This window comes from Lygodium microphyllum, chromosome 26 (genome assembly GCF_053477565.2).
Source record: "Lygodium microphyllum isolate KBCC chromosome 26, Lygodium_microphyllum_v1.1.10, whole genome shotgun sequence".
NCBI classification, from domain to species: Eukaryota; Viridiplantae; Streptophyta; class Polypodiopsida; order Schizaeales; family Lygodiaceae; genus Lygodium; species Lygodium microphyllum.
The window spans coordinates 54,057,366-54,071,878 of NC_141160.1; the positions used below are offsets into that span (position 1 = coordinate 54,057,366).

General features: G+C 41.6%; 1 protein-coding gene across 2 annotated transcripts in view; it reads right to left on the bottom strand.

The window, feature by feature from the left end:
• Window positions 1-324: 324 nt before the first annotated feature.
• The window catches only part of LOC148013282 (uncharacterized), a 30,233-nt gene continuing 16,044 nt past the window's right edge, over window positions 325-14,513 (bottom strand). The window contains exons 4-8 of one of the 2 annotated variants that reach the window (XM_087667700.1): window positions 10,329-10,359; window positions 10,058-10,198; window positions 1,022-1,047; window positions 808-932; window positions 325-678 (exon numbers count right to left, since the gene is read on the bottom strand). In XM_087667700.1, the coding sequence (XP_087523826.1) occupies window positions 876-932; window positions 1,022-1,047; window positions 10,058-10,198; window positions 10,329-10,359 (255 nt within the window). In that variant the 3' untranslated portion in view covers window positions 325-678; window positions 808-875. Of the gene's footprint in view, window positions 679-807; window positions 933-1,021; window positions 1,095-10,057; window positions 10,199-10,328; window positions 10,360-14,513 lie in introns of those variants that run through there. The other variant, XM_087667701.1, reaches the window with a different exon arrangement.

Sequence of the window (14,513 nt, forward strand, 5' to 3'; positions counted from 1 at the left end):
CACACAGTTCCATTTTATGTGGATGTGGACCCCACAATTCTTTGCCGCCACCTGACGAGTTTGTTGAGGCCCATGCAACACATGGCCTTAAAAAACCAACAGTCAACCCACTTTCCAACTAGTAGGATTTACAAGCATAGTTGGATTTAACTTTCCAACTAGTAGAATCGTTTGATCCCATTGACAACATTCTTGCATGTGGATCCCAATCCCTAATGTCTTAAAGACCCTATGGGAGATAGTGCTGAGGGGGGAGGGGTGTGTTTTTTTTGGGGGAGAGAGAGAGCACTCAAAATACTCATGTGCAAATCATTAATAATGTCATTCTCTTTGTGGTGGAAAAATGAGAAAAAGGTCTCCTTATATTTAGTTAAAGTGAAGACTTTTTAATACTTTTTTCAATTTACATTTGGCTAGGATTCATGGAATAAGTGCCATACGGGTTTGGGTGCACTTTTGTCAGGTTCTGTGTTAGGCTTGGTAGATTCGAAAATTCAAGAGAAGTATATATATATAGGTATAGATATAGATATTGATTTCTTAAAGATATTGCTGAGGGCCATCGTTCACTAAATGGATCTACATATACAAAAGAACCTTGCATTGAAATCAAATATCCAATTGCTGATTTGACCCAGATAAGCCCACTCACCTTCTTCCTCATTCCAAAGATACCTTCTGCAATTGAAGCGATAAACCATGTGAGTAGAAGATGAGCAATACTTGGCTTGTCTAGACCAATAAAGCCTTCAGATGATGAAGATAAGAAGCAGATTGCATGTGCATCAACACCTAACTAAAACTTACAGTATCACATGAAAGTCCAGAGAGTAGAGTACTGCTGGTTGCTTTGATTGTACAGGACTCCACAAAAATCACCTCGTGGGAGAATCTAGCTGAATTGCTAGAGGCCCCTTGTTCACTAAATGGACCTACTCAAGAGAAACTCACATTTGAATGGAATGTCTTATTGCTAATTTGACCGAGATCCAACTAAACACACAGAAAGGAGCTCAATTACCTTCCTCTTGATTCCAAAGATACCTTCTGCAATTGACACAAGAAACAAGATTGTCACGCTATGCTTATACTTCCTGTGAAATGACTTAAAGAATCACCGTGTGTACTTTTTTCTAGAGTTTAAACAGGGTAAGCTTAAGATTAAGGGCATGGAAATAGAAAGGCTAGCACTCACTGTTCTTCTTGAAATTGAAAATGACTTTACATTCAGAACGTATGCTGCAAACACAGTAAGTTGCATAAAAGCAGAGTCTATTTGAGAGTTGGCTTAAACGGCTGACTGGCCATGGATTCCTTTTCCTTTTCTGTTGGGGAAGAAGGGAAGGGGGGAGAGAACCTGGCATGTCATTCAGGTGTTAGACCACAAGTGAGCTTGAATGCAGCCGTTTCAGCAAGGGCATGTAGACACAGGACTGCTTTACAGATTAAAGCTACATCAGTGTAAGGACTCGAACAAATATCTGATGGCTGTAATCTAAGTGAAAAGACAGCATATCTGGATACTACGTATAAGAAGACTCTGTGTGGATATAAAGCCTGACCCAGATAACCTAGGGCAGACACTAGAATTGCTAGAAATAACTGCCAAAGGTACTAAGGAGTTAGAGCAATTCACTTAAGTGGATTGGATGGAGAAGGATTACCATGCAGGTCATCTGCATGCTGAAAGCAGAAGAGAGCCTGTCATCTGGAGGTTGGGTACCACTTAGTTGAAGAGAAAGAGAAGAAAGCAAAGGGGCTACTTTCTCTGGCCTGCGTATAAGAAGTACACTTGGAGCTTGAGGATTTGGATTCTTATTTTTTGCTTGCCAGGACTTGGAACATGCTGTGGGTGTGTTGGTCTTCCTCCCCTACACAGCTTCTGAGCCTTTTGTTGATAGTTGAGACAATTGAAATGCCTCCCTGTTGATTATCTTCTCATTAGTTTGTCGCTAATTGGGGCAACTAGTTTGCTCTCCTTTCTGAAATAATTCCTTTTGTAATTTGCTAATCACAATTGTATAGTATAGCCCAGCCCCAAGATGAACTTCTACAGATAATTCTTATATACTTCAGCATTGAACCATTCTATCCATCTGTTGGAGATGCTGTGAGCAGTGAAACATCATTACAGGCTAACCCTTTGCTATCAGTCTGTATCAGTTAATTTGATCCTCTCTGATCACTGGGTCTATATAATTGGAGAAATTAACACGCATCAGGGTTGTGACAAATTGCAGACATCTCTCTCTGTACAAAGCAGTTTATCTGTTGCATGCTGCTGTCTGCTCAAAGGCTGGGTGAAGTCAGATTATTCTTGTGGTCAGGGTTGTATGTTTATTTATCTTTGTGATTGGATTGCCTGAGACATCCGACTTTGAAGATGTCAAGTTGCCATCTCGTGTACAAGCAGTGATATGCACTGTGTACACTTGCAGTGGCATAATGTTGGCATGCATTGCTTGTCTTCTTTATAAATCCAAGCAGGTGTTCTCTGCTCAGAAGTTCTACCCCACATACTTCATGATCAAAGTGCTGAATCTACGTCAGCAAATCTCCAGACTTCCATTTCGTAAACACAGAGTTTAAACTAGCAGACTGCATAACTTGCTGAGTTTATACACATATACTTACTGATCAGAGTGGTATTCCCTCTTTTGTTCATCATTGGGATGATTTCTATGTACTACTGTATGCAATCTTTAGGTGTCATCTCTGTGTACCCCCAGCATTGAATTCAAACAGACAGACGGAACTGTCAAGCTAATATAGCTCAGCCTGGTCTTCTCTAGACAATGTGATTCAGTTCATGTTCTTTATAGTTGAACAATTTGACATATATCACTGTTTGAGAGTTCTAGGGTTGTCTCCATACGAAGTACGGACTGATTCATATGGTACGATCCATACGGTACCATACCGCACGTATCCATACAATTTAGTACCCAAAAACTGGCACTTTTTGCCACTCTTCCCCAAGGCTACAACTTTCTTTCTTTCTTTCTCCTTTCTTTTTTTCTCTTCTTTCTTTCCTCTTTCTCTCTCCGTGAAGCCTATCCCTCCCTCCCTCCCTCCCTCCCTCCCTCTCTCTCTCTCTCTCTCTCAAGCCAGCTCTAATTTGTATGATCCTTGATGTATGATATATCCACTCCCATCTATGTACCTTATTGTATGTATTCATATGATTTAGTACGAAAGAACTGGCCCTTTTTGGCCACTCTCCCCCAAGCCTACATATTTCTTTCTCCTTTCTTTCTTTCTTTTTTCTCTCCCCCTAAAGCCCATCTCTCTCTCTCTCTCTCTCTCTCTCTCTCTCTCTCTCTGTGACACCCTCTTTCTCTCAAGCCTCTCCAGCTCCCTCAAGCCTCTCTCTCTCTCTCTCTCGAGCCTATTCTTATTTGTACGATCCTTCGTGTATGACGCATCCACTCCCATCTATGTACTTGTAACTTGTAGGTAACAGTAGCACATCTTACGCATGCAGCATGAGGTTTTGGCATGTTACCCTTTAATATTCATCTTATATACTCTAATAGCATTGATATTTAGACTTTAAACATCTACTCTATTATCTTTAGTCTAATAGCATTGATATTTAGACTTTAAACATCTACTCTATTATCTTTAGTCTAATAGCATTGATATTTAGACTTTACACATTCTACTCTATTATCTTTAGTCCAAAAAAATCAAGTCATTTTTTTTTCATACTAATATCGTATTGTACCTTATAAAATCTTAAGGTACCATTTAGTACCGTATTTTGTGTTACATGGGTGATGAGACTTGCCATCTTTGTTAGTGGTTTAAACTTCAACATGCTTTCGTCAGCCCAGAATTACAGAATTGCAAAGTGGCTGAGGTATTGCACTAGTGGACCTGATCAAGGATTTGAGTCCATGGTTGATGGAGATGGGGAAACAGAAATGGCAAAATTTGGAGGAGTGGGGAACAGAAACACCATGTCATATTTATTCATGAGGAGCTGAAGGCTGAGAGTCGAGAAGATAGACAAGCAGGTTGTTCCTCCTACCATGCACAAGGAGCTGGAAATACTGAAGGTTACTATATTAATGAAGCTTAGAGGAGGTCTATGCACATAGGATCCTGAGGGTACCGATTATATCCTTAGATCTGCAAATGAAGCTGAATTATGGTATGGCAGTCAGAAGACTAAGAGCATCTTGAAGGATTTGCAGTAGATCAAATTTGATCTGGATACTTCGCACGTATCCAGATAGGAGAACAGAAGAGTTCATGACTTGACAGACTATTATTTCAAATTAGGTGAGTATCAATAGACCTTATAATCCAGGATAGCTTAATGATGCTTGCAGTAGATAAAACTCCTGAAGGGCTTTCATCCATTTGAGGGGGCTAAATGCGTGGAAATAAAGCCTGACCCAGACCACTTAGGGTAAACACTAGAATAGATGCTATAAATTAGTGCCCAAAGTGATAAGGGAGTTAGGACTATGCCTAGGAAACTGAAAGAGCTTAGGATACCCAGGCTTTAGGAAAAATAAGTGCCTAAGTCCATTCATGAAGTAGCAATTGACTTAGGTGGATGGATGGAGGAGGATGACCATGCAAGTTGTTTGCATGCTGAAAGCAAAACAGATGCTATCATCTAGAGACTGGATACCACAAGGTTGGAGAGAGGAGACAGAAAGGAGTTGCCTTGTCTGACCTGCATATGAGCAGTGAGAATTGGAGCTTGAGGAGTTTGATACTTGTTTTGTGCTTGCCAGGAGTTAGAACATGCTTGTAGAAGGTTAGGTTGGTCTCCCTTCCTTGAAAGCTTTTGAGCCTTTGTTGATGGTTGCAGCAATGCCTTCCCTATTTATCATCTTCTGAATCAGTTTGTTAGTGATATCTCTTGTTGTTTCACTAGTTCATGCAGTGATGTTTTGGGGCAGCTAGGCAACATTGTGTAGTCCAGGCCTCGAACGATAAACTTCTAAAGATAATCCTTACATACTTCAGAATTAAACCCTTCTGTCCGTTATCGGTCTGAATCATTTCATTTCATCTTCTCTTATCATTGGATCTACATGATTGGAGAGAAGCATACATCAGACTTGTGAAAAATTGCAAACATCTCTCTCTGTACACAGACATGGTTTATGCAGTTGCACGCTGGCTGTTTGCTCATAAGTCTGGGTGAATTCAGATTGTACTTTTGCTTAGAGTTGAATGCCTATTGATCTTCATGATTGGATTGGCTAAGAAAGATCAGACTTTGAAGATTTCAGGTTGCCATCTCCTTTCTACAAGCAGTCATATGTAGTGTTTGTACTCATAGTGATATATTGTTTCAGATTGCTTGTCTTCTTTATGAGTTCAAGTAAATTTTCTTTTTACTTAGAAAAGAAGTTCTATCCCCATACGCTTCATGAGTGTTGAATCTATGTCAGTAAATCTCCAGACTTCCATTTTTGTATACACAGTGTTTAAATATTGCTGGCAAACAGACCACATATCTTGCCGAGTCAATACAGTTATAGTTCCTGATCAGAGTGGTAACCCCTCTTTTCTTCACAATTGGGATGATTTCTGTGTACATCATATGCAATCTCAAGGTTCTCATCCCTGTATACCCCCAAAATTGAATTGAGATAGACAGACAATGTGCACACAATCTGAGCTTACAGACTGAGTTATCAAGACAAGATAGTTCATCCTGGTCTGCTCTGGTCAAAGTAGCTGTGTACATGCAGGATTTAACACATTGACAGGCAGCTCTGTATAGCTCTTTTTTCAGCTCCCTAGAAATGATACGAGTATATGCCCAATGACCCTTGCCATGTTTGTCAGTAGTTGAAAGTTCAATGAACTTTCATCAGTTCAGAATACCAGAATTGCAAATGTAGCTGAGGTGTTGCAGTAGTGGATCTGATCAAGGATCTGAGGTTGATCAGCAGAGGTAGATAGGGATCTGATCTGCCATGTCATGTACAGGTGCATGCAGGGATAAGTACGTGTGCTTAGTGCCAGAGGTGCAGAACTGATCTGCATGCTTGCTTCAGCTTTGGTTGTTCTTCTGACCCTTCATAGCTTTTGTCTTCTTCATCAAGAACACCCAGGTGTGTAGTGGGTTCTTTGCAATAACAGTAGGCCTCCAGATCTTTAGGGTTGGTGGATAGAGTAGAGGGGGCATTATTGGTGTTTAGTTGCACAGGATGCGAGAGCTCTAACCTACCCTATCCCCTTCTGCTTGTCCAATATCTCTGCTATAGAGGGCATTCCCCAACTCCTCATAACATCCGCAGCATGATGATAGCAGGTCTGAATTCATTGCCTGCTTTCAGCCAAACTGTAGTTATCAATAAGGCTCCAGTATTTTCTGTCCCTTCCAGCTGATAAGCTTTGGTTATTTCCTTGCTTATGAAAAGGCTACTAGTCCTTTTCTCTCACATTAAAAAACTAATGTATAACTACACTAGAGAAACTATGATGATCGTTTCCTTGCTTATGGTAAGGCTACTAGTCCTTTTTCTCCAATAGAAAAATTAATATATAATTTCGTTAGAAAAACTATGATGGTTAGACATAGTAAGACTACATACAAACAGCTATTGAAGCCATCAAAGATACTTGAAGTGAATCCATATGGACGGAAGGATGGTGTTAGAAGTGCATCCCTACCAACACTCTTAGTCCAGCAGCTGACACACCAGATCTGCCAACTGATGATGCTGGCCAGGTTAGCCCATACCTCCTCCTAGCTATTGAGATGGTCCCCTGTGTCTCCGACTATTAAACTTCCTAAAAGTTAATCTCATAATATTGAATAATTTTTCTCAGCTCTTATATGGCCCTAAAACATATTCTAGATTAAATTTATGCAAGTATGAAACTCCAGAGTTTTTTGGTAGGACAAATGGCTCAAGAGTTCTAGCAGGGTATGGCAGATGGAACTCCATGGCTGGGGAGATTGATAATAATAAGTGACATAAAAGTACAAAAACTAGGGTCTCATTATATAGGCCTACAGTTTTCCCCAAACTGTTTGACCCTTATTTCATGCTGGGAGGTGTAAAAGATGCTCACATCTTTAACACACATACAAACGTGTAAGGTGTGTTTGCAGATGGGAGGGAAAAACTAACAAGCCATAATCAGTGCCACCCTTGCTCCCTCCTTGTCATCTCTTGCTGGTTGGTGACCTGATAGCTGCCCTTTGCTGTCCTCACACTCCACTACTAGTTGACTGCATCTGGATCACTGCATTGCTGTTTCAGGCAGCTTTTCCATGAAAGGACTCCTGCACTTTGCTGCACTGCTGCACTCCTCAGACTCACTGACACTTTTCAGCCTGGACAGCTTGGTTTGGCCTCCTCTTCTACCATTATTGCAACCAGGACAGCACATCAGATTTGACACCATAATCAGTGCCACCCTTGCTCCCTCCTTGTCATCTCTTGCTGGTTGGTGACCTGATAGCTGCCCTTTGCTGTCCTCACACTCCACTACTAGTTGACTGCATCTGGATCACTGCATTGCTGTTTCAGGCAGCTTTTCCATGAAAGGACTCCTGCACTTTGCTGCACTGCTGCACTCCTCAGACTCACTGACACTTTTCAGCCTGGACAGCTTGGTTTGGCCTCCTCTTCTACCATTATTGCAACCAGGACAGCACATCAGATTTGACACCATAATCAGTGCCACCCTTGCTCCCTCCTTGTCATCTCTTGCTGGTTGGTGACCTGATAGCTGCCCTTTGCTGTCCTCACACTCCACTACTAGTTGACTGCATCTGGATCACTGCATTGCTGTTTCAGGCAGCTTTTCCATGAAAGGACTCCTGCACTTTGCTGCACTGCTGAACTCCTCAGACTCACTGACACTTTTCAGCCTGGACAGCTCGGTTTGGCCTCCTCTTCTACCACTATTGCAACCAGGACAGCACATCAGATTTGACACCAAGTTTCAATGGGTTGCCACATTCGAGATCCATTTGAAAGGACAACACTCTCCTTCAGCATTCCTCACCCTGCTCCCATGAGAGATAGTGGTTGTTGGACAACCCTCAACTCCTTGCGCATCCGTTGTATCACATAGCATACTTGGTTTGTTTATTGAGTTCATTTCAGCTTTCATTTCTTTAATTTCTCCATTTGTGTTTTTCTGAGTTCATTTGTTAAACATGTCCATATGCTACATGTTCTCTCTGCAAACCCTACTACACCCTGACACCAACTGGAAAATCAGCAACAAGGAGAAGGTTGCGCAAACCCTGAAGCACTGTAGCTCGGCTGAGAACTCGTCATATTGCTAGTGAGGCCATACGTCTGCCATCCTTCTTGAGCAAAATAATTTGCACTCGAATCCTCCCCAACAAGTTCTTTATCTGTGCTTTACCATTGAGGTCATTCTTGCTCATCCAGTACGATGCCTTTGATGCATGCTCCACAGTTGCCCAAAGTCAAAGTTCCTGACTCACTTTATATCTTACTGTAAAGAGTTATCCCAGGAGGTACAGGTGTCCTATTCAACATGGACATAAGGGCAGATGCCCCTTACTGTACCAATGACCACACTCTTCACCTGCAATAGAAATAAGAGCCACCTGGCTGCACACTGCCCCTAAATCAGACAACTACCCACCATGTTGCATCTCTGATCATGTCGGAAATACTATCTGTATGTGATCATAATGACCATTGGGGTCTTATTCAGAGCAACGACAAAGGTCAAGTCTCCAAAGTATATATTAGCATCATCAACCCGCTCTAAGAGTAACAATCACTTCTGCACCTAGGTCCAAAAGCCTATTCAACTAGCAAAGATGTATAGTAGTCAAAGAGTCGGTGCCAATCCTGCAAAAGCACAAGATGTCCCACCTAGGATCCCAAGGTACCACTAGAAAAGGAGAGTGAAGAAACTAATCTTTATGCCAATAAAGACTCTGAAGTTTCGACCACCATTCCAAGCTGTCTTTGTAAAAGTCTTGTATTTGTCATCCTTTTCATTCTTCTCTTGGGAATGGTTCAGCACCCCTCTTTGCGTACGTGCAGTGTGTGTCCTCTATCTTCAGATGCTTATACATCCTCATCAGTCAATTAGAGACGTGAGTACAAATTTGTAGAGAGGATTGCAAAAGCACCCATCCCTTCATTGGTCTTCTACTAGAAGGATTGTCAATCCTGCCTTTGCTAGTCAATTGGAGAAGTGTTGTACATGCTTAAGTGTACCTCAGACCACATAGAGGTGTAATGTGTTCTGAGGTAGAATTTTCAAGGCAAACCCAAGAAGCTCACAATATTTGAACTTACCAGTTTCTAAATTCAATACACTGTTTTGAAGGTGAGTCATTCAGTCGGTATGTTAAACTTGAGTGGACTTACATGCAAACATGAGATATAGGCTCAGTATCATGCAATGATCATCTTGATGTATAGTTTTTACATGCAGTCTACTCTCAATGTAAAAGCATATAGAAGTGACAAATCGCCTATTGCATCTGAAATAGGAAAGGGGAGAATGAAAAGTCTCCTATATCAACAGAAGTATGGTCTGAAGTTGTTACTTTGTAAGTTGTCCTTAGCCACATCAACTAGTTGTAGCTTCCTAGAAGGTTGGTTATTATCAAGTAACCATTCCCAAGACCATAACATAGTGATTCCAAAGATCTGGATGCAAGTATTGAACAAGCATCATCAATACCATATGCAATTGATTTATGTTAATAGCTGGATGAGGTATAATCTGGCCATAGTACTTGGGCTGGTACTTAAAATAATATGTCCAAATGTTAACTCAGATTAATGTATGCTTCACGCCAACTTGTGTGCAGCTACCAAAACTTCAAAGCTCATAAGAAAAACTAAAGGAAATTAAAAAAAAGAAAACCTTGACAAAGTCAATCCTAGAAAGTATTAAATGTCTTGAACTAAGTCCATTGAAACTGCTTACAACCTTGATTCTAAATTGAGAAACCAGGAAAATATACATTAATCACACATGTCTGGATCTGCTCATACAGTTGTAGATAAATGACCAAATTACCTTCAAAGTACGTACAGCTGAATTGTGATTGTTCTAGTAGTCTTACCTTTAACGTTTTCCTTGACATATGCTTGACCTAACTTTTGTATAAAAGCTGCATACAATGGCTTGGCAAGATGAGATGGCATTGCATCATGAAAGTCTGCTCGATTCCCTTTGAAGACACCATACAATGAGAATTGGCTGACTGCATCAGAAAACATACAGTAAGATGAGTTTGAATGTCATTGTTGAAAATAAATTATGCACTAAGAACAGCCGCCACGCCCCCACCAACTCCCCCCCACCCCACCCCCAAAAAAAATAAGAAGACCAACCTATCAAAAGCTCAAAACATTTTTGCATAACCTGGAAACATACAAAGTAACACTGTTAGCACAAAATTCAACTCAACAGAGCATTAGCACTCTAGTAATAGATTGCGAATTTATAATTGCCATCACTATGTGAATGCCAATGAAATCAACACGAGTGCTTAAAGAAGATTAGTGCCTAAAGCTAGAGCTTGATGCAAAATATCAAGGTTTTGAACAGTGTTATGCCAGTAATCTACAAACTTAACCAGCCTAAAGAGTTGCTGCACAATTGCAAACATTGCAAAAGTTGCTCGCATATGTACAAGATGATGGTAGCAAAGGTGGTCCTGGACTCTCCTAAAAGACGGGCTCAATTGGATAAGTCATACAAGAGACCCACACTTCCATGGCCTTCAATAAGGACCAATTGTGCAACAGAGCAGCTGAACAAAGGAATGCATGTCAATTAGAGAGGCATCATCATGTGCCAAAACAGGAAGATATCTGCAATCATCAACCAATTTGTGAACTTGTCTGTTTGTCATTAAATGCAGATGCAAGTTTTCATGGAGAAATTGGATACCATGAAATTGCAACCAACTCATATGTGGAAACGACTGAAAAGGAAAAGGACGAACAACAAGAAATTACTTCTTTAAGACATGCACAATGGCCAAGAGTTCTTTATAATAGGTGGAATAATTTAACTCAGCTGCCTTGAGTTTCCAACTTTCATAAGCAACTGGATGGCCACACTGCTGCAACACCACAATCAATGGCATCACAAATCACCACAGAAGGTTCATTGAAATTCAGCAATCTCAATACACAGTCTAAAGATTACATAGCCTTCAACACCTTGAAAGCTTGGTCCATCTCTTGCATCCACATCCATGTCATGGAATCCATAGGAGGCAATGTCACTTATGCATAGTGCTCCATGAACCTGTGATAAAACAAAAACATTGCCAATCCCAAGAACATGCACATCTTTGACACATGTTTAGAACAAGGCCACTCCATGATTGCCTTGACCTTCTTAGGATCCATAGAAATCACCTCTACGGAATTTATGTGCTCCAAGTAAGAGACCGACATCATGTAGAATTAACACTTCTTCTCATTCAAGAAATGCTGATTCTCCCACACTGCAAGACCCTCTAGAAGTGATCATATCTACAAAAATAACTCTGCAATCTAGCTTCACATTAACCAAGCGGTTCTTGTAACAACTATAGATCCCTTAGGTCAAATTATTGAAGACATGTTTTTGGTTTTATTCACTTCTTATATATATATTTATATTTGTATAGATATGTTATCCTATAAATTAGCTCCACATTAACCAAGCAGTTCTTGTAGTAGCTATGGATCCTCAAGGTCCAAACTATTGTATGAGTCGGTAGTATGGGTCGGTACCACTGTAAAACCCCCAATCTAGCTTGATATTAACCATGCAGCTTTCGTAAAAGTTATTGATCCCTTACATCTCTGGGATTGCAATTACCATAAATTCTCGTCCCTTTTAAATTCTTTCAATCTCTAACATTTGTCTTCTTCATGTTGGTATTAGACTCTTGAGATTTACAGAAGACCAAAATGAAACCTGCCTTCCTCTTTGGATAGGGTGGTAGAACCTAATCAAGCACTTAATTACAACAATTAATAAATGAGCATGAACTAAAATGCACAAATTACCTTAACAATCTTGGACAATAAACACTCAATTGGCCCTAAAACTTCTGCCCCTTTTGGTATTTCTTTAACTTCGATTGCTAATAGACACTGTACAAGTTGAGATTCCACAACCCCTTGCTTTACACACAATCCACAGGCAATTTGGGTCAATTGCCTCCCTATCAATTCCACAAATTTCAGATGTTGATTTCAGTGTACGATGCCTTCTCCTATTGGCACAGGTCCTAAGGTGGCTGTCAAACCCTAATTTCTACATAAATTTAGGGTGTATAGCATAAATCCTTCGACAGTCCACCAAATCTGGCTGAGAGCTACTGAGAATGGCTAAGAACTGCTGAGATCTTTTGAGAAATTACTGGAGAAGGTGAGAGAAAGCCAAGATGAAAGAGAGATCTGATTTCTTCGCGAGAAAACCCTAAAATCTGCCTACTGCCTACTCTAGTCTACATTTAATGCAATCAACTACTGCCAGGCACCTCCAAAATGCTGCCACCTGATCAGCAATGCTGTTGCCAACCCTTGGAAGGTGTTTCCCTGCTGTCCGCTACCTGTTGAGGCCCACAGATGGCTGTCTTCTGTAGCAAATTGTTGTACTCTAATCAAAACCCCAAAGGCTTCGGTTGGCAAAGCTTAAAGGTACTCTAATCGAAAATGGACCAACAACTCCCCTCTCTCTCTCTCTCTTTTTTTTTCGTAAAAGGTAATTGTATTAATTACGAAAAAAAGGTACAAGTTTACATGATTACAAGATACACGAGGGCCCTAAGTCAACATGTGTAAAATCCCAGTACTAGGCCACGAAAAAGTTACACAAGTCATGGCAAAGACTCAGAGGAAATTGCCATATGCCAGGGAAGCAAGTCCTCCCGAGGGAGCAAGTCCGAGTGCCGAATGAGATCTATCTGCCAATGCAAGAGACCTTTAAGCCGGGCAATGTGTCTCGGTACATTAGAGGCCGAATCAAAAAGAAAGGCATTCCGAGTGGTCCAAATGTGCCAGCATCCCCAATATCTGAAAAAGTGGAATAAGATCTTCATATGCAACTGTGGCGCTGTGGGGTATTTTGGGCGCACAAAAACCCAATCGAAAGGGGTTAATGAGGACCCCACCACTACGCGCTAAAGCGGCGACAAGAGCGACCAGATATTCTTGGCGAGCGGGCAAGAAATAAATCGATTGTCGGGCTGATTCCACAGTAGTGGTACAGAAGAAACAATTGCCGTTCAAGATTCGACGCTTGGAAAGGGCCGAGGCAAGAGGAAGACCACAAATCATCACCCGCCAAAGAAAGACCTTACATTTGAAAGGTGTCTTATTCAACCAGCCCTCCATCACAGTTGCCTTCCACCATGACTAAGATTTCCGCAATCCCCATACAGTATTAGCTTTCACACCCAGCCATTGATGATCTTTAATCAGAAGATGATACACCTGATTAGCAGAGGCCTTTTCCAAACTCAAGCGGCCTGCAAGGTCCCAGTCCTGCCAAGGACGAGGGCAGGAAAGGGTTGCCTGCCCTGAAGCACTGACAAAAGCTGTTCCCATAAATCACGGTATCCGCGCGGGATTCTGAAAGGTCTCCTAGCAGTACGAAACGATGCGAAGACATTACGACTGGCAAGGGTGGCATCCGCAACTGAAGTCACACCCAAACGGGCCATGCGGTTAAATCTTGGTCTGAGCTCATGTTTGTCTTCCCATGAAAGTAATCTCGAGACTGCCAACAATTCCAGTTGAAAGGAGTTAGTATGCAAGCAATCTCCCACTGGATGCCAACGCGCCTTTTGGAGCACCACTTTCCAGGAGCCAACCAAATGTAGTAACAGAGAGGAGAAGGGACTGGAAAACCGAGAGTCAGCATTAAGGACATGCCACCAGGAGCACCGAAGTCGTGTATTACCATGTCGAAGCCCACTGTCCTCAAGAAAATAACGGGCTATAATGGTCCACGGGTGATGATCCACACACATAACGCGAAAAAGAGACCAACGAAGAGCCAGCATATGAATTTCAGTATCCAAAATAGCTCCACCACCCAGGCGTTTGGGGATACATGTATGTGACCATGAAATCCACGAAATACCTGCGTGCAATGAATCCTTCTTCCATAACATGAAACGAATGGGGCGAGTGAGAGCCTTCAAAGTAGTAGGAGTCCACGGCAACAATGGCAAGAAATATGTGAGCATTGGCAGCATAATTGTCTGAGCCACTTTGAGGCGGACATGGAATGGCCACGCTCGCGACTTCCAATACATAAACTTAGCTGCCAGTTTCTGTGAAATCCACTCCAGTAGTTCCTTTGGCCGAACATCAACCCCCAATGGGTATCCAAGATGCCTGACAATGGAGCCACGCGGAACAACTTGACCCTGCCAGCCCAATGACTGTAAATCAGACTCCGTGCAACTGAGAATGGCTGATATGAAGGCATTGATATGAAGACCAGAAGCATGACCAAAGAGCGTCCAAACATCTAATGCCTTGCGAATGTTGTCCTTGTCCGCA